General features: G+C 42.8%; 1 protein-coding gene across 8 annotated transcripts in view; it reads left to right on the forward strand.

The window, feature by feature from the left end:
- zfhx3b (zinc finger homeobox 3b) overlaps positions 1 to 25,246 on the forward strand; it is a 267,683-nt gene that overhangs the window by 164,237 nt on the left and 78,200 nt on the right. For all 8 annotated transcript variants that reach the window (XM_079865444.1, XM_079865445.1, XM_079865443.1 and 5 more), the window contains 2 exons: positions 8,582 to 11,669; positions 14,383 to 14,879. In XM_079865444.1, the coding sequence (XP_079721570.1) occupies positions 8,618 to 11,669; positions 14,383 to 14,879 (3,549 nt within the window). In that variant the 5' untranslated portion in view covers positions 8,582 to 8,617. The remainder of the gene's footprint in view (positions 1 to 8,581; positions 11,670 to 14,382; positions 14,880 to 25,246) is intronic.

Genomic DNA, 25,246 nt, shown 5'->3' on the forward strand with positions numbered 1-25,246 from the left:
TAGTGTCTACATACCACAAAACGATACACTTAGATAATGAAAATTGTTACAGAGCACGAACCATCTGCAGGTGGATTGGCACTGTGTAGTTTAGAAAATAATAGTGTAAACCTTAACAATTTGGTTGTTGTGAGTAAAAATGAAGCTTTCAATGTCATTATAGCTGTCAGCTGCCCTTTTGTTTATGATTCTGCTGAAAACAAGTCTGCTGATAAAAATAGACTGTCAGTAAGTCAGAGCATGGGGATCTAATTGGAGATGTATTCTGCTGCTGTTTGAGAATAGCTGCGTTTTAAGAGTTAGTGACATCAATTGGAATCTCTGTAATTCGACCTGGCAGTCCCTCAAACTCCCACCTGTAGGTTATGCTATGAAAGCGGCCTGCAAAAAATATTTAACCGTAATTTGTTCGCTCTCGCTCATTCTCTTTGTTTTTCTTAAACGTCTGGACATTCAACGCCAATAACGCTCCAGCTTTGCTTCCCCCTGTTTCTCTAAAGAACACATTATTTCTTGGTCTTTATTAACACTCCATAATTCTTTAAAGGGGGTCGGGGCGGGTGGGGGGTGCAGTAGAAAACCATCCTCCCTTGAGGTTTATTGCTTAAAGCGAGCACGGCTCTTTCCCAGGATAAGAGATTTAACTAAGCAGAGAGGAATTTGGGCCAGAACTCATAAAATAAGTATTTGTGTACAAGAGAAAGAGTCAGTGCTTTATTTCCAAGTCTTTGTCATTAATGACTTTAACAAAAGTGAAGTGGAGAGTGAATGGAGATGCAGTGTAGGGTCTTCAAAGATAGCCTCTAATTATTTATCCAGGATATCCCGCTGAAGAATTAGAGTGAAGAAATAACTTTCACAGAATGGTTTCACTGGGACACCCTTTAATCCCCATTGTTTGTGCGAGCGTGCTTGCCTTTGCGCCGGTATTAGATCCTCAGTAACTATTTGAATACCCAGGGCCAGGGCAGGACATGTAGTATATCTCGTCTTCTCCCTCCCCGTTACTGCTTTCCGACTCCTGAACCCTGAACAGCTGTCGCCCTCTTCGCTCAAGTTTCCTCCGTAGTCTGCCCTCCCATGCCATCCAGAAGGATCGTATCGCGCTCCTTGGGTTTAAACGTTTAACAAAACACCAGGCCTCGCCGTGACTCCTCTGCCTGGCAGCCCTCAAGCCTCTCAGTGTTTCTGTGCAACCTTTGCTAGCCTGTAACTCTTAGTTCCCTGGCATGCCAGTTATTGGAACGTTTGTGAGTTTTACACTTGTTGACACAGAGTGTTAAGCTCAAGAGTAAGCCTGCCTCTTCTTGCACTATGATTCTCGTCACTTTTGGGACACCTGATAGCTTGGATTTGTTTCAGCAGTGCACTAAAAGGGTGTCTGCACCTTTAAGAATGCCCTACTTGGGTTATTTGGCAAATTCCAGGTGCTGTCTCTCCCATTGCTCTGTTTTACCAGGTGCAGGACTGGGTCATTACTGAGGTATTTGTTTTCCAGATTAGTTAAAAAGGCCTTGGATTAGAGGTGGGTTATCCAAACTCTATTCATCCTGCCTGATGCTGATTCTTTGGTTCAAGATCAGGTGTTTAGCACATAGTCGAAGAGCATATTGTGGCATTACCCTGCAGGGTGAAAACATATAAGGGTCTTATACAGGTCTCAAATCCTGAAATGTACAGCTCTGGAAAACCGATCCAGTGTCATAGTGCTGTGTGCAGCTGAAGTCCCTCTCTCAAGCATTTACATGGAGCTTCAGTGATTATGATAATGAACAGTTTTATCATCACCCTTACAATCAATAATGCGGCTTTTTAAGGTTTAATATTTCAATGGTATTGATCATCTTAACAACCGTGTTTGCGGTCGACTTGCCTTAACTGCAGCCTCAGTGAGAGGAGAGATGAAACAGTGAGGGTACATGTGAGTGGGGGAGATGTTTGGACAATAGGAAGTTGAGGAGGAAGTGATTGAGGAAGGATGGAGAGGGAGTGGGCTGACTCCTTATAGCAGATGAAATGTAATATGTCTTATTTGTATAATAAATCAGTGGTGTCATAAAGGAGTCAGAGGGAAGCGTAGTGGTGGTGGTCTCATTATTTAGATGTCGACAGAACTCAATCTCTTTATCTGACCCAGTCAACTACCCTCTTTTTCACAAGACAGATAAGCGTGTTGCTTGAGAAGGAAAAAAAAAACTCTGTAGTTTGCATATTTCTCTTCTAACCTTCCACGCTTAAGTTTATGTTTTCTCTATCTGTCTGTCTGTCTCATTCTGTCTCACTCCCTCACGAGAGAGGAGAGAGCCGCTTCCTTGAGCTATTAATAGAGGAGATTTGATAATTAATGAAAATGAAAGCCTTTGGGCCTGGCTGGCTTTGACACACACACACACACATTTACCTAGCCATCTAAATGCTGACTTATCCTTGACTTCCATAGTTTTTAAATGACTGATCTCTTACTAATCCTAAGGTTAAATATAGTATTAAATTACTATATCCTAACCCTAACCAACAGCAAAGTTATGATTAAAAATATATATTATTTGCTTTACTTAATATTTATAGTTAAGCTAATAATTAAATAACACATTTGCCCCAAAGTAATTTTTACAAAAGGTATAAAGAAAAAACATTATAATTTTATAAATATAATATGTCATATATTTTAAAATTGTATGTATTTTGCAAGTTTTTTTGTGATATATTGCAAATTAAATTGTTCAAATAAATGATCATAAATACATGTATGTGTGTTTAAATGTGTTTTTTTGTATGTTGTCTGACCAACTCTTGCACTCCCTTTGAACATGCAAGTTTGAAGTTTTTTTTTTTTTTCTTCTTTATTTCAAATAATCCCTCTTTTGGGTTTACAGTGAGCATGTCTTAAACATGCCTTCAGTATGCGTCAGGAGAAAACATCCTGTAATTAATTGTTTGTTCGAATTGATCTCTTTCACAAATGCAAAGTGTGCAGGCAGGCACATGAAGACAACATTCTTCACGATAGGTAAACAGGCAAATGCTCTCTCTCTCTCTCTCTCTATCTCTCTCGCTCTCTCTTTCTGAGAAGTAACTAGGCTCTCTCCACTCCTCCCTCCTGTGTTGTGGAGCATGCTGTGCGCTCTCAATGTGCCTGGGGGTGAATGGAGGGCTTTTTGCAGCACGAACATGATCACCCATCTCTGATTATACATCAATACCTTTATCCCTGGGATAATTTATGCACTTACAAAACACAAAGCTTTATCTGAACCAACCACTGGGGAAGGTGGAGGCAAATAATGTGCTATTACTTTCCTGTAAGATTTGTTAAGAGGAGAGAGAGAGAGAAAGACAGCATGCAGGGTCCGAAACAATAAGACATGTTCCTGTTTTATAAACGCCTTATTCATATTCAAATTATTATTATTATTCAATTAAATATGGTTCATATTTATATGGGATATTTTGATATCCAAGCGAAAAACACTCCTTTAAGTCTTTGCATATGATGAAGAAAAAACGAGTGGCTGTTGGGCAAATGGAAGCGCTTACCAAAAACAACAGTGAGCGGAGAATCTCCAACAGTATGCATTTTTAATAGGGGAATGTGGATATGTTGAGTGTGGTATTAGTTCAGTGGCTGCGAGTGGGCTGGTGTGAAGCTCATTTGTACTCCCGGCCCCGTTTCTCCGCCAGCCCCCCATGCTGCCTGCTAATTGGCAGGAGACTGGGAGCTTCCTGCTGCGTGTTCGCCACTTTCCCCTCACTCTACCACCCCACCAGCTCTTTTTGCCAGCTTTCCCCTTCGAACTGAGTAATTAACCCACAGCTAATTAACCACTTCTAATTACACGAGGAGCCTGTTTCTTTTGCACTCACCAAAAGTGATGAGACACTTTGCCGGCGCGCGGATTCCCCTTCAGCTGCCTTTGAAACCGCTCCAGATTTCATCGGCTGAATAAATGGCGCTAAAGGCAGCCTGACGTTGCATCACACGCCTTGTCAGGAAAACATTTTTTATGCTCCCTTTGTTTTGCTACATTGATTGCGTTTACAGATCTTATGCTGTTACCCGAGAGCGAAAATTATCACCAAGATTCAGTTTCAGCGCCCAGAACAGAGAACGCTATTGATACCTCGGAATCAATTCGTTTGTGTTCAGGCCAGAGACCAATTAGTAACAGATGAGTTTGCAGATGTTTACTGTTACATTAAGTCACAGAGGAGCACCTCCTATTTCCACAACCAACATAATCTATTAACCAGTGCCAGCGTGCAGGTAGAGCACTCCGGCCTGACACACTAATGGCTGTGGCTTTGGGAGAGATGCATGCTGGGAACCGGCATTTAGTTCCGTTTTCAGCGCTGTGTTGGCAGTACTGCTGTGCGCAGTAGCAGCAAATAGCTGTGCTCTCATCTCTTACCGACAGCCAAGCTGTACTGATCTCTCTTTCTCTCTCTATCGCTTTTCCTCCCTCTCTCCACAGCCTCAGTCTCATCACAGCCACTGCTATTTCTGTTGCACAGACTGATAGCTTGAACTAAAGATCATTGATTTTACGGGAAGCTGTGTTTACAGCCAGAGTGCCATCGACCTGAGGTGACTTTTTGCCTTCTGACGCAGCAACTCCTCTGAAGTGTCGCTGTGTCTACATTAAACGTTCAGGACAAGGAAGAGAAGGTGGAGGAATTTTTCGGTCCTCTCTGTTTACCTTTGCTCACTAATAAAGCTGAATTTGAATAAATGCTGACTGAAAATACCCAGTGTGGAAGTTCTGCAGAAGTGCTTTTGAATTATACGAGTCATGGCATTCAATCACTGATGTCACTGTTAATCATTTAGCAAATGAGACACTTTAGTTTTATTATTATTATTTATTTATTTTTATTTGATTGAAATGACATTATTTTTTTAATAAATGCTTATATAGCAATAAATGCAGGGTTAATTATTTGTGGTGCATAAGTGTTTTTAAACCTCTACCGCTTTCTTGGCCAGAAATATGATGCATTATCATATTATACTATTATTATATTTATTATATCCTTTATTATACAGTAATTCACTTTAAATCAACAACAAACACACGGTATTCATAATATTTATTATTTATTTATTTATTGAATAACTATATTTACTTTGATTTTGATTTATTTGCTTTGATTGGCTGAGACATATGATGGGAGGAGAATGTTACATTATAACAAAAAAAAAAAAAGTAAAGAGCACTGCTGCAGAACCTACTTAATCTACCTCATTGTCCTTTGATAAATATATAATGAGTTATGCGCACATGTATTCAACTACACGTGTCATCCACATATTGACACAATATTTTGAGAGCGCTGATATCAATTTTTTAAACTGAAATTTCTGTAACGTTACAATACATTACAGTGCCTTTACTGAAAGAAGAATAGTGTATTTGACACCTGAACTTAGCATTAAGATTGACAATACAGTAGTGGGGTGAACAGGTTTCCAACATATATTTGCAATTCAATTGGCCATACTTCAAAGATTAAGCCTTCTCACCCAGCTTTAATGAATATATCCCCTTTTGCAAAATCAGAGGGCCCTCCCTGCTTTATCAATAGGAACCTTTCCTTCCCATATCTTCCTGTAACTTGCCTAGCATTTATGCCATTGATTTTTCAATAAGCGCCCTAACCCTGTAGTGGCCAGCCTGTGCGATGGCTAGATCTGGCGGGAAATGGGAAAAGAAAAGCAAGGCCTGCTGCAGACCACAGGGAGGTGATGATGAAGCCTTTTTCTTCCACTGATATTCTCTGGAAGGATACGTTATTTATGTATTGAGGGGTGCTGGGTGTGGGGCGTGAGGGTCAGGCCGCACCCCATGGCCGTTCTCAGCTGGGGCCGAGCAGGAGTTAATTCCCCAGGAGAGGAGAGGGAGCACTGGGCCTCTGGAGGCCTGTCCCCTGGGCAGGTGATTGTGCGTGCGTATAATCAGACGGCTCCTTAGCCTTTAATTCCCTTCTTGCTTAGCCAGTAAATCCCACCAAATGAAAGGACCCATAAATAAAAACTTATCTCAATTTCTATCCCCTCTAAATGACAACCAGACCAGCTTCTAACAGCTTTCTTTATGTACTGTGCTTTTTTTAATCGTTAAAAACCTTATCTACTTTGTTTGGCTGATTAAAAGGGAATGTTTTCTTTTCTGCCTAATTTGAGTTGAGACGAGTTTCTATGTGCCTCTGAGAAACCCTGCCCTACCCTGAAAAGTCCTGCCTCATGCCTTAATAGCGCATGATGATGCCTTCATGACAGAATGTATAGGATATCAAGGAAATATATATATTTTTTATACATATATTTATGGTGTGTTTGGCTTATCCACTGTGCCATTACATATTTTAGCCAAAGGCTCATGTACAGGGTGAGAAGAAAGCTTAATACTCATTTCCTGTTGTTAACTGAGTATGCGTCTGCTTGTCTGTCTGAGCCTTCGTTAGTGCAGTGAGATTAAAGATTCCCTTCTTCAAACAGGTGTTGCTTCGGAAGCAAACCTTGAGCGGACAAACTACATTATATCTGCCCGCCCATCTGCGACTGGCAGACTCCAGACAATCCTATTGCACATCAGTAACCACTGTGGGTTATTGAATTAGACCATCTCCATTTTAAAGGGCAATCCTGTTTTCAGTAAGCAGCAGACGCGCCCAGACGGCTTGGGCCGCCACTCTCTTGCACTGTTTAATTCTTTATAGGAAGCCATCTCATTTGCGTTAAATGAAAAGTGTATCATAGCAGATTTTCAGGAATGACCATTTGTGAGTCATAATCTTTAAGCTGTTTATGTTTAACAGTTTAAGTAGTTCTCTACTCCATCTATTATATACAATCCCATAATGCTGCAGCAGCATCGAGTTTATTTGTGGACTCCTTCTGTCAGAATTTAAGCTTATTGTTGTTGATTGACTTAATTCTTTTGTACTGGAATGATGGAGAAGCACTTTGACTTGGCATTAACCATTTACAACTCTCAGAGTATTTAATCTTTATGTTTTAGTCAATAACAACCTCATTATTTATATTGGGTGTTTGTTTAATTAGACGAAATACACATTATTGTTCTGTTTCATGTTTCATTATTGTTAAAATGATATGGAATTAAACCACCATAATTAACTTGCATATATATGGGCATTGTTTGCAGGCAGTGCATGCACACATTGTGATTTTGATGGGTGGGGGAGGGGTGGGTGGCTCTGTGTGTTGGAGTTGAGGGGTGTCGAATTTTCATCAGACATTCATGAAGAGGGAATCAAACATTATCAATCTCCCCAGCCAAACGCTCTCATGTTAATACATTAGGTGGGGGTGGGGTCACAGACACAGTGTCTGATCACTTCTGATATTTGCATCCCTAAGTAAATAAGTAAATAAATCAAGTACAGGCAGTGAATGTGCTAATCAGGCAGGACACGGTGGTTAGCGTGCTGCCGGGAAACTTTGCTCATGTAATATTCAGCAATGGAGGGTGAAAGGGCAGGCCAGAGTTATTGGTTTCAGTCCGGTTGCCCCCTTTAATCAATGCTGCCTGCATCCCTTTATTAAAATTATTAGCTCAGCAGTATCTCTCACTATCATTTTATCTCCTTTATCGCCTGCTTGAAATTGTGGCGTGCTCATGGCTCTTTCCTTGCTCGGGGCAGCACTACCCTCAGAAAGTTCAGCTCCCATTTATTATTTCAGAGGCAGAGGAGTGTTTGAATCCAGGCTAAGTGTGGAAGTTATTGGATACTAGATTTATATACTGCATTTGGTGTACCAACATTGCTGTTATATTTAAGGCTTTAAAAATAATATAAACCAATCTTTCTGTGTATGTTGTGCATGTCTTGCTGTAAAAATCATATACACATCAACTAAATGCATCTTATTCCCATGTTATATTCATGCGGTGTGTTCTGTGTGTGGGATCTCTCTATAATGGAGGTCCTAAAACAGCGTGGCTAATATATTTTTGTAACCTTCAGTTCTTTCTGTGGGTGTGAGATGGATCATGTGCTGATGGCGGGTTTCACTGTGTCTAATTAGCAGCACAATGGGGCTTTTTTATCCATTAAGTTATTCTGTTACTGTGTTTCTCAGACCCAACGTTAATTAAAAAAAAAGAAGAAAAAAATGTATGCAGGATTTAGAACATAGCAGACTCTGGGTGTTGTGTGTAAGGTCTAGATAAAAGATGGTAACTGGCTGATATGACAGGATAAAGCATTTGAGCTGCCTTATTAGTGCTTGTCTGAGATATTGTTTAAGTACCTAATCTAACCTAATGAGCACTCTGTCATTTTCCACCATTATATCTCACACTTTTGTTTCTCATCTAATGTACTATACTGCTCCCCACTCTCTATCACTCTCTATATATGTACATTGCTTCACCATTTATCAAGATGCTTCTTATGGCTCTTTAAATGTTCAGCATCGCAGGACTGAAAATTAGCTTGCATAGAAACGATGAAAGGAAAATATTAAAGGTGTCTATTATGTACTTTTTTACTTTCTGAGACATTATATGTTTCAAGCAGTGGGTTAACCCTGTCTCTTTTTGTCTTTTCTCATCAGGCCTGGATGCGATGAACGCCTCATGTAGGCTTCAGCATGGAAAGCTGTGAGTCTCCCGTGGTTTCTGGGACAGACGATGGACTTGGCTCCTCTGCCACCTCCCAGCAGCAGCACCATCCACAACCCTGGAACGATCACCCTAACGCACAGGTCCCACCATTCAACCAGCCCCCTTCCTTGGAGCCCCTGTCTCTCTCTGCATCCCACTCAGCCCAGCTACGTAATCCCAGTACACCCTGCGAGGCTGTGAGAGAGCAGCAAAAGCAAAAACAGGCTCCCTGCGATAACTCCACTACCAGACGGCTGCACCCCAAAAGAGAGGGGTTAGAGGAGGAACAGGAGGGAGTGAGCTGTGGAGAGGAGGACGAAGATTTGGAAGACTTGGATGAAATGGAGATTGACAGCTGTTTTCCTAGTCTGCAGCCCTTCCCTGGTGTACCTATGGTGCCAAGTGGAGGGGGTATGCCCATGCTCATGCGGCAACAGCCCTCCCATCGGAGGGGAGCCACAGAGAGTGGGAGCGAAGAAGGAGAGGAAGAGGAGGAAGAGGAGAGTAGTGATGTGGAAAACCTGGCTGGAGAGATAGTATACCAGCCTGATGGCTCTGCCTACATTGTGGAAAGTCTCAGCCAGCTGATCCAAAGCGATGGGAGCATAGAACCAGGCCTGCTCCCCTCAAACTCTCTCCCCAGTGGGGGAAAGACAGGGGAGGCGGCTGGGACCTCTTCTTCAGTGTACCCTCAGATCATCAACACGTTCCATATAGCCTCGTCTTTCGGAAAATGGTTCGGCTCCTCAGACCAAGGTTTCCCCAATACCTCAACCCTGGCAGGCCTCAGTCCTGTCCTGCACAGTTTCCGCGTCTTTGATGTGCGGCACAAAAGCAACAAAGATTACCTGAACAGCGATGGGTCTGCCAAGAAGTCCTGTGTATCCAAAGATGTTCCCAACAACGTGGATTTCTCCAAATTTGACGGCCTGGCCCTTTATGGCAAAGGCAAGCCCATCCTCATGTGTTTCCTCTGCAAGTTGTCTTTTGGCTACGCACGCTCCTTTGTCACTCATGCGGTCCATGACCATCGCATGACCCTGTGTGAGGATGAGCGCAGGCTTTTAGGCGACAAGCATGCATCAGCCATTATACAGGGCATCGGGAAAGACAAAGAGCCACTCGTTAGCTTCCTAGAACCAAAAAATAAGAACTCTCCTTCACCGCCTACCCTGGTACCCATAAATTCAGGCCAGAGCTTCTATGGCACGTTCAGTGGGGTTCATTTAGAAGGGGGCAGCAGTAGTGAAGGAGGTGAGAGCCTCCTCAACAAAGACTCTGACTCGGGTCTCCAGCAACAAGCCCTCCTCACATTGGGGGGCCTTGGCAGCCCCAAACCATCTTCCCTTACGTCAACCCCAGGCCCAGCCAAAGACTCCAACACTCTGTCCAAGCCACAGGGTAGGAGAACAGAGGGGTCTGTGGGGAAAGAGGGGACTCATAGAAGGGAGGATGGGGATGCAGAAACCTGTGAAAGAAAGGCTCTCCTTCACAGTGAGGAGATGGCCTCAGAGGAAGAGGATGAGCTTCTTTTAGAAGAAGAAGATGAAGAGATAGAGGATGAAGGCACTATGGTGGCCTGTAGTGGAAGTAGCAGCAGCGGTGGTGGATTTGTGGGGGAACTGGCTGTCTCAAACCAAAGCATTTCCAAATCTCCTTTATTAATGCCTAGTAGCGCTCTCCAGCCTTCTGCTTGTCTCTCTGCAGCCAGCCCTGCACTTAGCAGCAAAGCCTCTGCTTCCATGTCATCCTCTTCTATCAGAGGGACAGAGGATGGGATGGCTGCAGACGGTGGAGGGAGGACCTCAGAACTCCCTCTGAGCTTTAACTGCCAGGGGTCTACAGTCCCCCCGGCAATGGCGGCAGTCGCCAGCAGAGGGGGTGAGGAGGATGGGGCTGCATGCTCCACTGCAAGCACGTCCTCCCCTTTAGCCTCCAATGCTGCTGCTGAGGAATGTGCCAATCGAGATAGTGCCACAGCTCCTGAACCAAATGAATGCTCAGCAGAGGGAGATGAGGACAACGGTGCCCTCCTCCACCACCACCACCACCACCTTCACCACCATCACCACCCACACCCTTCGCCCAATGCCCACACACACCTCCATCACACAGCTGCTTGTGACATGTCAGGACTGAGTGAATGCACCCAGAACCATGGGGCTGGGGGCAGTGGAGGGAGTGGGGTGGAGTGCCCAAAGTGTGATACTGTCCTAGGGTCCTCTCGCTCATTGGGTGGCCATATGACCATGATGCACTCGCGGAATTCATGCAAGACACTGAAGTGTCCAAAGTGCAACTGGCACTACAAATACCAGCAAACCTTGGAGGCCCACATGAAGGAGAAACACCCTGACTCTGGAGGCTCTTGTATGTACTGCAGCAGTGGGCAAAGTCACCCCCGCCTTGCCCGTGGGGAGAGCTACACTTGTGGCTACAAGCCCTTCCGCTGTGAGGTTTGCAACTATTCCACTACCACCAAAGGCAACCTAAGCATCCATATGCAGTCTGACAAGCATCTTAACAACATGCAGACGTTACAAAATGGAGGAACTATTCCAACTGCTGGTGAACAGGTGTATGGGCATGCGCCAGGTGGGGTGGTACCTGTCTCTTCTGCTACCCAGGCCAGCAGCCATCATCCTAGTCACCACCATCATCCAGCCCAGTCCTCCACCCACATGGCAGGGCCCTGTGGTGCCCCTTCACCTACCAAGCCAAAAAGCAAGCCCACCTGGCGGTGTGAAGTGTGTGACTATGAGACAAATGTAGCACGTAACCTGCGCATCCACATGACAAGTGAGAAACACATGCACAACATGATGCTGCTTCAGCAGAACATGACCCAAATGCAGCATGGCCGGCTTGGTCTAGGGGCCATGCCTTCACCCTCAGAGGCTGAGCTGTACCAATACTACTTGACCCAAAACATGAGCCTGCCACCAGGCCTTAAGATGGAGCCCTCTGGAGCTGATGCCCAGTTCTTGCTTGGCGGTTTTCATCTGGACCCCAACATGGCAGCTCTGGCCCCAGCACTAGGTGAGTTTAAAGAGTTACAATTAACACATTGCAGTTCATGTGGGTTCAATGGGTTCATTGTATCTGTTTTTAACTATTTATCTGTAATTATTTGCACACAAATAAGAGCCTTTCCTGTGTACTTGGGTTACAATTGAAACTATTAAAAATGTATCTTATTTGGGTGAACATTTTCTTTTTCAGTTATATTTTTATTTCATTCCCACATGTAGAATTTGTAAACTCACTCTTGCTACATTTTTATCTCCACCTCTACTAACACACAGCTACAAACACTTTATTTCCCCAAGCTGACAGCTCTCTGTCTTTGCCTGTTGCCTTCAGGCACACCTTCCTTGTTTAACATGCACTCACTCTCTGAAACAACTGTTAAAAAGGTGTGTGAGGGAAGCTAAGAGAAAAAAATAAATAAAGAAGAGGCACAAATAAGGCTGCTTTGTATTTGAAGGACAGCAAGTGTCAGTATGCAGAGAGATAGGGGCCACTCAGCCAATAGTGTAGAAAACAAATTGAATGTGGTGGGAAAGAAGTCATTATGCTTTATGAATGGTTCACTCTTCTGTCTTTAACTAACATGAGTAACGTCACTGAGGTGAAACATTTAACTTGTTGTAAAGCAAGCATAATGAAAAAGTCAATCACAGCATTTTCAGTACAATGTAGCTTTCTTGAGATAAAGGCATGACACAGACATCATGCTAAGTCTAATGCCCGAGACAAGAAAAATTGTGTTTGTGTAAAGGCTGACACATTAAAAAAATTATAAAAGAATAATAATAAACATATTGGGTGAATTAGATGTATGAGAATGAGGTTTTAATGTATTCAAGTTAGTGTATCCTAGCCTTGCTGATTTCAGCTTCCACAACAGACACAGGCACACAGAGAAAAATAGTGAGTGAGCAAGTGGGAAAGACAGGCACACGCATATTCTTAACACTCAAGCTTCAGTTTATTTTTCGCATCCTCTATGTGTCATTCTATCTGGGTCACTTTCGCTGGGAAATTCCCCCTTTTGCTGCCCCTGTGTTTCTCGTGAAAGATAGTGTGACTGAGTAGACTGGGGCCGAGGGAGTGTTTCTTATGGCCCTGTCCTCTAGGCTCCTATTAAACATCACGGTTTTCATGTCAATACTATACAGGTACCACTGCATACCGACTCGTCTTTTTTCCCTGCTTTTGTAATTGCAGCTACATACTTTACCATAGCAAAAAAAAAAAGTGCGTGTGTGTGTGTGTGTGGGGGGGGGGGTGATAGAGTAAAAGGGCCTAGTGAGGGTAATTCAGCAGCATAGTGGAGAATTTGGCATTCCGTCTACAAGCCCACAATTTGCACAGACTTGTTTCAAACTGTTGCCAGTTCAAAGACACAAACAGGAATCGATTGCCATGACTAATAGTTGTTGTTTTTTTTTTTTGTTTTTTTTTTTTTAAATCCTCCCTCTGCTAGCCATTTGTTTGGTTTTCCAGTGAGGGAATGTTCAATTAACATTTCACAGGGAAGAAATGACAGGACATAAGAAATGACAAAACATTATGAAATGTTCATTTCATAAACAATCTGGAATGTTCAGTGCACTTTCATTTATTTAAAATATTTAGATGTGTGCATAGAAGTGACAAATTACATCTCTGGACTTTTAGATTAACGTTAACAGTGTTCTCCTTAACATTTTCCCTCTCTACTCAAACATTGATATTGATTGACACAAGCAAAATATTCTAAATATTACAGTTCATTACAAGACATGTTTAAGAGATTATGAATTCTGAACATAACCTACAGATTTACAGGTGTTTACATGAGAGGTTTATGGAAAGAAATTAAAATGGCTTTCATTGTCAGAGGTCTCTCTGTCCCTGCATTAAAAGCTGAAGGTAATGGTGAAATGAGCAGGCTGCATGCTGCCCCAATAAATAAAAGGAGCTGCTGGAATTCATTTAGTGTAAAGCCATACTGGTTCAGCGGGTGCGCTCAGTCTGGGCAGTGACAGATTGAAGATCAGCGAACTGAGGAAACAGCTTCTATGCATCTCTTGTCTCCAAATCTCAGCCTCTAGCCTCTTCCCCAAGCTGTTCTTAGATGCCGTGTGCTTCTGTTTTTGAATATCTAATTTCTTTGGCTCCTACACCTTCTTTTCATTCCTTAAAAATACATGAATTCATAAATTTGCAGATGCTCCGAGCACGAGGGTGTTTGCATTGATTCCCAATCAGAGGTGAAAGAACCAGTTCAACAATGACGATTTCATTTTTATATTTTTATTTTTTGGAAAAAAGGCCTGTAGTTGATTTACCGTAATGTGTACTGGGAACTCTTTAGATCGCCAGTAATGATTGAATAACTTTATTTTTTGAGCCTCTCCTCACAGCCTCTGGAGTTGATTTAATGGCAGGGATATGAAAGTGCAGGACTGTGTAAATCCACACCTCCACTCTCTCTTTTCTTACTCTTTCTCTGAGCTCATAGTAAAGGATAATCTTGATTTAACAAAATTATGTAAATAAATACACACATGCAATCCTAGAAAGAAAATCCACTTTGACAGGAAAGACAAACATGACTCTTTGTTAAAAGGCTACATTATGCACCTTTTCCCTGTTTCTTGAGTAAGTTTAAATGAGTGGAGAAAATCAACACAGAGAAAATGCCCAACCCTCACTGTTACCTTTTGACTGTTCACTGATCGCTTTTTGTATCTTCTACTTTCAGTTGGAGGGGACATTGCCATGGATGTACGCCTGGGTGGAGGACAGCTGGTCTCAGAGGAACTGATGACTTTGGGTGAAAGCCTATCCCAGACCAGCGACCCCTCCCTCAAACTCTTCCAATGTGCTGTGTGCAACCGCTTCACTACCGACAACCTGGAGATACTGGGCCTGCACATGAGCGCCGAGCGCTCACTGCCAGAGGAGGAGTGGAGAGCGGTGGTGGGCGACTCACACCAGTGCAAGCTGTGCCACTACACCACGCAGCTCAAGGCCAACTTCCAGCTGCACTGCAAGACTGACAAGCATGTACAGAAGTACCAGCTGGTGGCACACATCAAAGAGGGTGGCAAGGGCAATGAGTGGCGCCTCAAGTGCGTGGCCATTGGCAACCCTGTGCACCTCAAATGTAATGCCTGCGACTACTACACCAACAGCCTGGAAAAACTGAGGATGCACACGGTCAACTCCCGCCATGAGGCCAGTCTCAAACTGTACAAGGTGAGTGACTCTGGTAGTCCTATACTAACCAAGCACCATGCTTACAAGTTTCAAGTCATTTTTCTGTCTATACTGAAAGCAAAAATGCTGATCAAAACTGAAATCTCACCAAAAAAAAAAGAAAAAAAAAAAGGTTCCAATTAGATTTCACTGTGGGTGGAGCTACCCAGTACAACACAACAACAAAATGCCTCATAGCTTGTTTTGGGAGGTTAGGACAGAAACTCTGATCAACATGGAAGAGGGTAGCATATTTTTGGTTAGGACACAATGTTACACTATCCACAGGTTTTAAACACCTCTAGTCTACTGTACGACTGAATCGACCAGCACTCTCCATCTCTTCCGTCGACTATGAGTGATGGCCCAGTGCAGTATATTAAGGCCTAATGCGCATGCAATGAAGAGGGGAGAACAGGGGCACTTAGAGGGAGGGAGGAACATGGCAGGTCAGTAGGGTGGGGAGAAGGGCAGCTGATGAAATTGCTGGAAGAGAGGATGAAGAAGTGTGAAGAGACAGAGGTTTGGTGCTAATACCGTTCGGAGTGGGAAGGGCAGAATCGCTCTCGACAGCCGTATTGATTTTCGCCGGACTTGGAGCTTCACCTTCTACACTAATCATTCCATAATAGCCCATGGATGAACACTCTCTGAACAAATGGCCATAAATCTAACAGGCCTGATTCCATTTAGGCACCTATCCTGTGTGTCTAGGAGCCCAGCTCAGGCTGTGTTTAACCTAGACTGGCACGACTGCACACAGGGACTTCTCTCCTTAATTCTTCCTTTCTTTCTATCTCTTGCTCTCACATGCTCAATTGGATACTGAATCACGTTCCACCAGCAGCATATCACTGCCCAAACTTACTTGACCTTTATTTACTCTCCTTTATCAAGTGTTATACCTTTGGACAGTGAACAAAAATGTTACAGTAGTTGCAACCTACTTTGACATAATTCTGAGTGAATTAGAATATTCAAAAAGAAAAGAAAATGTAGGGTGGGACATAATTGCCTATTAACCAAACGTAGCCTAAAACAATTAGCTAAGCCGACACCACCTTACTGAAGACAGCTGAAAAGAAAGGTGATTTCAGAGGCAGAGCTATGTTATGATATTTTGATATAAAATACCTGGACTAGGTCCAGTTTACCATTGACTTCATTGAAAGTTTCCTGTTTGTAAACCTTTTACTGCCAGAGATATTCTAGCATTGTCAAGGGCTGAGGGACTCTTGGTCAGCTGTTTCCCTGACAAACTAGTTTGTAATGGTAATTAGGGGAAAGCCAAAAACCAGCTTCCTCTGCATCTGGAGACGAGAGCAGACAAGCCAGAGCTGAGATTGTCTGCCATACTCAAGCTGGGACATGCATTGAGCATATTTACAGATACCACAATGATTCAAATATGCAACACAAGACTCCTGACATGCTTGGCTGACCTGTGGAGGCATTGCTGTAGTCAGGGGCCTCATATAGCTCCAGGCAGGATTTGAGACCAAGGGAACCAGGTTGAGTTTTAGCATCAATGGTAAGCAATAGTAGACAAATATCTTATCTAGCCACTGACTGCAATTCATTGTGATGTATGGAGCTGTTTTTCTGGGGAATTCCAAAATTCACCTCATTCGTAGCATAATTAAGTCTACTGTTAGTACCAAAATGCTTTAGAAGCACCATAATATTCCTTCCGCTGCCGGTGCTCCTTTTAAAGATGGAGAGCTAGCGGAGAAGAGACTAGTCCACCTAACTGCAAATGTTCAATACTCTGTGGCAGATTAGAAATGTTCGACACATCCAAGCATGATAATTTGTAAGCTTTAAGCTGCTTAAAATGGTTCCTCAGCCCTAAAAGCCCCACTTATCCGAACAGAGGAAGAGAGAACCGAGTTGACTGACAACAGCATCAGCCTTGTAAGCAAGCAGCTTCCGTCAGTGGCGACAGGCCTACCCGCAAACTAAGACATTCACAGTTTGAGTTATAGCTGTATTTCATGACATACAAATGTGATTAGAGGACGATAAGCACATGTTGCTGCTGAGGTCTTGCTGTAGCATTGGTTTCTAACCCCAGAATGACACAAGCTTCACTTTGGAGTGAATTTATAGCCCTGATAGACATACTGACTGCCTGACATCAACAGTATAATTTGCTAGCTCAGCTATGCTGACTGTACAAGTAGTTACCACCCCGCCCCCCCTCCTCCTCCTCCTGCACGCACACACACACACACACACACACACACACACGCACACAAAGAAATATGATACAAAATGCAAAAATTTTAGACCTCCTGCTGGGAGAAAATAAATTATCAAGTCAGCATAAACAGGCCCTAAGATGTGGTAGATCCTTGGGACACTTTGCCCAAATCAAACTGGTTTGCATTAAACAGGCCCTTTGTGTGCACAGCTCCGTAAATTGGAGCCTGTAATTACTGGAATTAAAAAGGAAGGTTTAAACTGAAGGCTAAGCTGGATGGGATAATTTGAGAGTCTGTGGTATGCGGCACATATTAGGACTTTCTAAAAATACACCTTCCCCCACCACCCCATGGATTGGAATGTTCCGAAAGCCTTTGGAAGGCTTGGGAGAATTGTCTTAACCGCATGGACCACTGCACAGCAGGGGTGATGCTTCCCGACTTTGGTGTCTGTGGTACTGGTCTGAGTTCCACTCTGGTTTCAGACACACCCATCAGTCAGTCTTGCACTCATTTCAGATGAACTTTTACCTTCCACTGTTCCCTCCAAGTTCCCGCTCGCTGGCTGCTTTGTAGTGGTGAGAATGATGTCATGATGGTCACCCATAAGAATTTGCAGATGGGCCATACAACAATACCCAGGTCATCACAAAGCTTAGGCTTCACAAGTTCTTAATTGTTGGTGGAACTTGCAATTTGCAAAATCAGAGATAGTTGCCACACATAGTTAATCTATGTATATTAAAGTGAATTTGAAATCAAGAGACACTAATTGCTTTCTCAGTACACATTCCAGATTCCATTGTGCACATTTGATCTGTGCACATTATTCCAATTAAAAACATTACCGATCCCTCATATTTTTCAGTCCCACTCCTCCAACCACCTGTCATAAAGACACTCATCCATGACAGTTACATTTTGTGCTCATTTGATGTGCTGTTTCTCTTAGAAATACAGTACATCGTTACAGAAGTAAAAGTTGTGAATGCCATTTCATGATGATTTTAAGGGTACATATACTCAATGATTACTCATGTCTTGTCCTTCAATTTTCTCTAGCACCACTTTTATATACACAAGTATGTACACCACTACCCTGTAGTCTAGAGGACACATTCACTCGATATTTGAGATCTTGTTCATGCTGAGCAAGCATGTCTCAGGTGCTGGGCTGCACTCATGTCAGTCTTGAGTTGGAGACTTGGTTCTCCGCTCCAGACAGGATGGAGAGAGGCAGGTCTTCCAGGCAGGCCTATCAAGCAAAGAGGAGGAGCTTCAGGCTGGCTACCTTCCTTGTCTCAGGGGCCGGTACAATCTGGGGTAATTGAGATTGATTGGATGTTATTTTTCCTCTTGCAAATGTAGTCCATTAGCTTGGCACATGCATAATCAGTTTAGAGCACAGTTAACTGAATGTAATCATGTTCTTCGGTGTCTGCTCGCACAAAATCCACTCCAGATGCCGCTTGGCCGTGGAAAGAGAGGAAGAAAGTGCCGTCACTATCACATGGGGAATCTTTACCCAAGAAAGGCCTCATAACATTCACCCCCGCACCACCAGCACCAGTGTGCTGGTCTCGCTCCATTAAACACACAAACTATACAAACTGTGTGCTGCACACATTTACACACTCCCTGTACATGCACAGATATACACGCACACACACACATTCTGTCATCTGTTCACTATAGCCCAAAACTCCTACTTAACAGAACCCTGTAGCACATGTTGATGTGCCTCAGCTATGCTAACAGCGCTTTGACTGCACTCCAAGCATGGCCCAGGATTCAGTACAAAACGTCTGGATTTTGGACTCTCTCTACTTATTTTTCCCTTCAGTGCAATGCAACCGGATCAGCTGGGGCGTGAGGAAGGAAAATGTCTACGCTCTGGAGAAAACAAAGAAAAAACACAGTAAAATAAAACAGACAGTAATGCGTAGAAGGGGGATTAACCGTAGTAGCTATACCGAAAGGTATTAATCTGCTTCTCAGATATTGTTCTACCCTTTAAAACTGAATCCTGATCAATACGGCTTACCATCTCCATTAATAATTATTATTTCTATCATGACTTATCCTCATCAGAGTAACTTACTCCAATCATCAAAAACAAATAGACTGAGAATGCCCTGGCTCCAGCAAGATTGTGTTTGTTTTTTATTATCAAATAAAAGTGCAGAGTAATTTCGAGTTAAAGTCGCAAGGGAGCATTTTACCACTATTGGTACGGCCCGTGGTTATATCTTTCATCTGTGGACAGTGAAGCTTAACCTCTATGCCAGAGAGAGCGCCACACCCAAACTCCATAAGTCCCTCCAGACATCAGTTAGAGATGAGACGGAGTGAAAGATGATGGGGGGGGGGGGGGGCAGGTCTGAGAGCGATAGAGAGAGAGAGAGAGGCGCTCGTTTAGATGGAGATACTCTGCTAATTATCATGGCTGGCCTGTGATTGTTCAGTAATAGTGCTCAGTGGGGAAAAAAGGTTTGCTGCTGTTCCAGGAAGGGCTGAGCTTTGATTTACCGGTAGTACCGCGCTAATAAAGCGCCCATTCCATATCCACAGAGCTTCTACTGAGACATTCGGACTCCCTCCAGTCAGTCCTTATCACGTATATAAGCCCAGGTTTATAATTAGGAGACTCTTTTAAATTTGGATATATCATATTTATGTCTATTATAAGGTCTCAATGATGTAGATCCATGTCAGCACAAGGTTGCCCATAGGGTGCTGAACTCTACCTCACAGAAGTCAAACAGAGGCTAAGCTCCCTTTAAGACAAAAGGCGGAGGGCTTTTCTCCAGAAGAGGAGTTGAGTTTTACTGAGAGAGCTGTCCGTTAGCGTGGGAGGAGCGTTTTGCTGTGTGACATTGGTTTGTAGAGTAGTGGGCAGGCTTAAAGCTGTGTCTGGAAGTCTGCAGGAATTTCACAACTCCTTCAGCCCCCACCTCAGAAAAGCCAGGCGCTGACCCGTTGCACAGCTGCAGCTGATGATTATGCATGCATCCGCACCTATAAGCGTGTGTGTGTGTGTGTGTGTGTGTGTGTTCATGCATGCATTCAATGGAGGGACCAGCAGCCAAACAGATACACATGGTAGGCCATACACAGTTTTCATATGTTGTCCTATATTACAAAAGTTGTGAGAGAGGGACAGGGGTATGTATACGGATTGCGAGAGAGAGAGCGTATCTCTTTGTAGAGAGGCCGAGAAGCTGATATTGTTGTGTTGTAATAGCTGTTTGTTTTGATTTCTGGCCCCCACCCCCGCCTCTCTCTCTTTAGGCAGCCAGACAAGAGCAACTAAGCAATGCTTCTGCCACTGCTGAAGGAAGCTGTTGATCCTATTATCTGCTGCCTGATCAGCACAAACAGGGGATTGGAGTCTGATGAGGGACAGGGGTGTGCACATTGATCAGAGAGTATGTTACACCACAGTAGGAAGACACAAGATTGTGGTAGTTTGTAAAGTATTTGAAACTTTGCCATGTAACTTCTCCTGCAACGTTTTAGCCACAGACAATTAAACCACAAATTGTACGGCTTGTTGAGTAGAGGTATCCTATACTTTTCTAAACAATCAGAATTAGTTTTTTTTTTCTGGCGAACAATAGCGTTAAGAAACCACCCAGAACACCTTAGAAGCTAAAAAAGCATCTTTTCACGTCTTTGTTGTTGTTGTGATTTATTCCCTCCTTCGCCTTATATTTGTGACTAACTCCGTCTGCGCTTCAACCGCCTGCATGTGTCTCGCTCTTTCCTCTTGCACATCTTTCTCGACTCTTTGTCTCCCTTAAATCTAATAAACAAGGCAAAAACCTATTGTGCACAAAACAAACCAGCATGGGTCACAAGCTGGTGGGTGGTCCCTCTCCGCTGCTCTCATCTTAAGGTTAAATAGCTTTAATCCAACCAGCCTGGATAACTAAATATTTCTTCAGCCAAATCTTCCTCCTTGTTTTCTCTCGATGTTTGCAACCTTTCCTTCTGTAATGCTCTTTTTAGTACGCTGAAGATCTGTGTCTTATAAAACACTTAACAATGGAAGTTACTGTAAAGTTATAACAAAGGAAGTTCTTTAAAGGTAGTCACTCGCACCATCACGCTAAGTAATCTATTTTAAATTGATGAGAGGAGTTATCTTGAGTGCAATTATGCTGTCGAGCATTAAACATGTTCAAGACTGACCTGACTTTTTTATGTAGTTATTTGACATTTAGTAGATGCTCTGAAGATATTTAAAAGTTCGCTTACTACAGCCACAATCCCCCTGGAGTTAAGTGGCTTGCTCAAGGGCACAATGTTGATAGGTCTCTGCAGTTCTTGCATTCATGGATTACACCCCCGGGTTTGAACCTCTTGACTTTTACGTTCTCGGTTCCCAGCGCAGATTTTTTTTTAGCAAATTTGCCTGTTTATAACATGCCTTAATCAGTGTTTTATCTCAGTAGTGCCAGCCTCAGTCTTGTAAGAGATATTATACAGTAGTTTTATAGTTTATATTGCAATCTCAGCCCACATCCCTCCGATCAGAAGCTCCTCAACCCGCCCTCTACCTCCAACCCCTCTCTGGCGTAATGAGATTGCATGTTTGCTCAGTCATCAAAAATACTCTTTATTAGCCTAATTTGATCAGCTTGATGTATGTTTTTTAGTCAAATGTGTTTGTTAGTCAAATGTGAGTCAAATTAGTTTGAACAAATCCTTGAATGGCTTAGTCCCTGGATGGGTAAGGCCGAACCTTCTTACAGAAAGTGACCAAAGTAGCAAGTTGGCAGGTATGTTTTCTTTGAGGCAGACTTTGGGTGAGCCTTAGGAAGTAAGAGAAAGTGTTGGGGAGAAAGACAGTGGGTGGTAAAGAGAGCAACAGGCAGGCTTACTGGTTCACCAGCATCAATACATCAGTGACTTAGCAACCAGATTAATGGCCTGTGAGTGACCCAGGCCGCAAGGCTCCTCTCGGTGCTTAGTTGAAGGCAGAGCGCTGGAAAACACACTGTGTTTAGCTTTGGGCTGCTGAAGAGAGTCTTGGGAGAAATAAATCCACACATGAAATGAGGCTTTGGACCTCACTGTTTTTCACTCACCCCTCATCACAGACAATGTCTCTCTTCTGAATATTCACAATGAAGGTCTGCTGAAATGAGGAAATCCACATCCTTCTAATGCTAGACAAGTTGGAGTGTTTACATGTGTGAGATCAAGGTCCACTCTACAGCAAGATAGTTCAGTGTGGAACAGATGGATGCTGGGACAAGGGTTTAGATCCTGCTGAAACAACCGCTTAGAATTTCCAGGCTGGTTTAGACTGGTTTATGACATTTAGGTTCTGGTCCAGTTTGTGCCAACAAAGTTGGTCAGTCATCATGCTGGTTTATGCTTGTAAGATACTGGTGCAGGTGGTAGCCATGCTGTTCAATTGGTTGTGAAATTGGATTACCAAGAGATCATTGCTGGTTGAGCTAGTTAAGAATCCGCAACATTACCAACTCTCAGACATTTCTTGAGGTAAGCCTTGTGTAGGTCTAAAACTGCAGCCCAGGGTAAAAAATAAATAAAAATTAAGCCTGACTTCACCCCACTGAGATGGACATTCATTGAGGCGTCTTATGCATGGCCTAATTGCCATGCACTGGAGTCCAAGGTTAGGACTGGGAGCTATAAATCTATCAGTGTTATGAGGGCAATGTTCTCACCAGATGCAGACTAAAGATTTTCATCCCTTTGTAATTAAGCAGTTCAGCCTGAGGTGTCATATGGTTTTTATTGGGGTCTCTGGAAAAAAAATCATTTCACACCTTGTTTTCTCATCATGTGCTTTTATGCATGTTAAAAGGGGGTAAACCAAGAAAAGTGACATGTAAAAAAAAAAAAAGGAAAATGAGGGATAAAGGTAATATGTGGAGATGACGGTTTGTTGCATTAAAAGGCAGAGATGTGAAGTCATCAGCATCAGAAAGTGACTCATTTAGAGTTCAGTACGTTGTCCCCAAATACTCAGTTTCTTTCTTTCTTTCTTTCTTTCTCACTCTGTGTTCTAATGAAAAGAGGTTAGTGGGTAGACAGAAAATGTGAAGGCCAGAAACAGAGTGGTCAAGGAGTAGCACTTAATTTTTCAAGGTCAAACTTTCATTGCAAGTTTACAACCCTTGCATTCTCTGCTTTCAAACTCTAGTCGCCCATACAGGACTCCTAGTGTTTAAAATGCATGGTCACAGATATGCATCCCAACATTCTCTTTGAGGCTTTCTCTTTATGAAGCCCCTCCCACTGATGAGGTGAATTCTTAGGTCAGCCTCTCAGAGGTGCCTTATTTTACTAGCTGCAGCTGCTGAAAGTAGGAGAAACACTTTTGTTCTGTTGTTAAGTGGTTTCACACATTTGTGTATCATGAAGCATTTTTCAAACAGCAGTGCTGATTTATGAAGTGGAGATCTTGCCGCTGTGGGCGCAGAGATGGAACACAGAGACAGCAGAGGAACTCTTCAGCACACCCGCCACATTCCTCCACCCACTCCCCACAGGATCAACCAAACTCTCTCTCTCTCTCTCTCTCTCTTTCTTCATCCCCACAGCGTCACCACATTCAATCAACACCAGGCCTAAAATTAGGCTGCCGCAGACTTGATCGTTCGTTTGAGCGGGTTATGTCTGTCACTGTAAAAGAATTTCCTTAATTTATACTCGTTAGGTTGAAATGGTCTTGTTCTGCTAATTTGAACCAGAAAGCCTGTCTTTGCTACTGAATAAACGAGGTCTCAAGGAGATGTTATATTTTTGCCACTAGACAAGATTACTAGATCTTGGTATGCAAATGATTATTCAAATTATTGTTATATTAAATTAAGTGCTGAGAGAAGAGAGGGAGTGCCATATTAATGAGTTATATGAAGCAGGCTTTATTAAATATTTGTTGATGTTGCAAAGGGAGCAGCATGTGTGTATTAATTCAGCACTGGTTTGTCCCAGTGGATCCCTATATACACACATGCACACATACACCTGCTCACAGAATTACATTTTTGTTCGTCTGTTAGTCTGAGCAGATTTCTAGAAATCACCTTCTACTAGAGCATCACATTCAAAGTTATGAGATTCTCAGCTCTTGGTTGACCCTCAACCATTTTAAATATGGATATTTGTTACTCTGCTTGCTATGAATAGGATATGCACTTTCCCTCTACGTTCTTTCAATCTGAAATATAGCTTGTTCTCTTCCATTCCATCTTATTTCTGATGAGTTCCTTCATTTCGTTTTATGGCTTGAGGAATCTTTCAAAACTTTCAAAATTACGGGCTGTAAAATCGCTGCCGTTTATTCAAAATCAGGTGAATAAAGCATTGAGTATGGAAGTATGGAAATCAGCACTCTCCTTTTTACAGAGAAGTCTATTGGATTGTTCAGACACTCTATGCCTGGGAAACTTAACTTTTAAATTATTTAACACGATGAAGCCATCTAAAGTCCGGGCTTTAGAGATGCACCGATCTATCGGCCAACAATCGGTATCGACCGATAAAAGCAATTATTTTCACTATCGGCCATCGGCCTATTGTTTAAAAACAGACGATGATCAGTGCCGATTATATCCTGTCAATCAAAAGGGTGCGGTAAAACATGACCGACTGTAAATCACACTGTGTGTGAAGAAAATCTCTCATGTTGAGTTAGTTAAGGCAATTTAATGCGACAATAAGGCATTAACAGCTAAAAACAGCTACACAAAAGCAGGCTCTATTTGACCCTATGAATTACGCGTAGTTAAAGCCAGGGTTGCCAGATCTGCAGTTTTACCCTACACTAAACATTATTTGTAGCATGCCTCTCATCCAATATTCACAAAAAGCTCTGTGCTTTGTTACTTCTAAAAAGAAACAAAGTGTCATCTTTCAAATTCTGTACATTTTAGCACGAAATTCAAACAATAAATGGTGTTTTGACGCTCTTAAATGTGACGTGACAGATCGCTGTGGTGCCTCAGTTCAAGCAGCAAAGTATTTTCTTCCACTTTAATACATTATATCTAGAAAAACGTGCATGGATATCAGAAGGTAAGTTTAAAGATACAGTACAACTTACTGAAATCTGTATAGTGTCTCATGTAATCACTCAATCAGTGTTTCAACCGTGGAAAGATGTCAATAAAACAGATTGTG

Source organism: Squalius cephalus (genome assembly GCF_949319135.1).
Source record: "Squalius cephalus genome assembly, chromosome: 3".
Classification (NCBI taxonomy): domain Eukaryota; kingdom Metazoa; phylum Chordata; class Actinopteri; order Cypriniformes; family Leuciscidae; genus Squalius; species Squalius cephalus.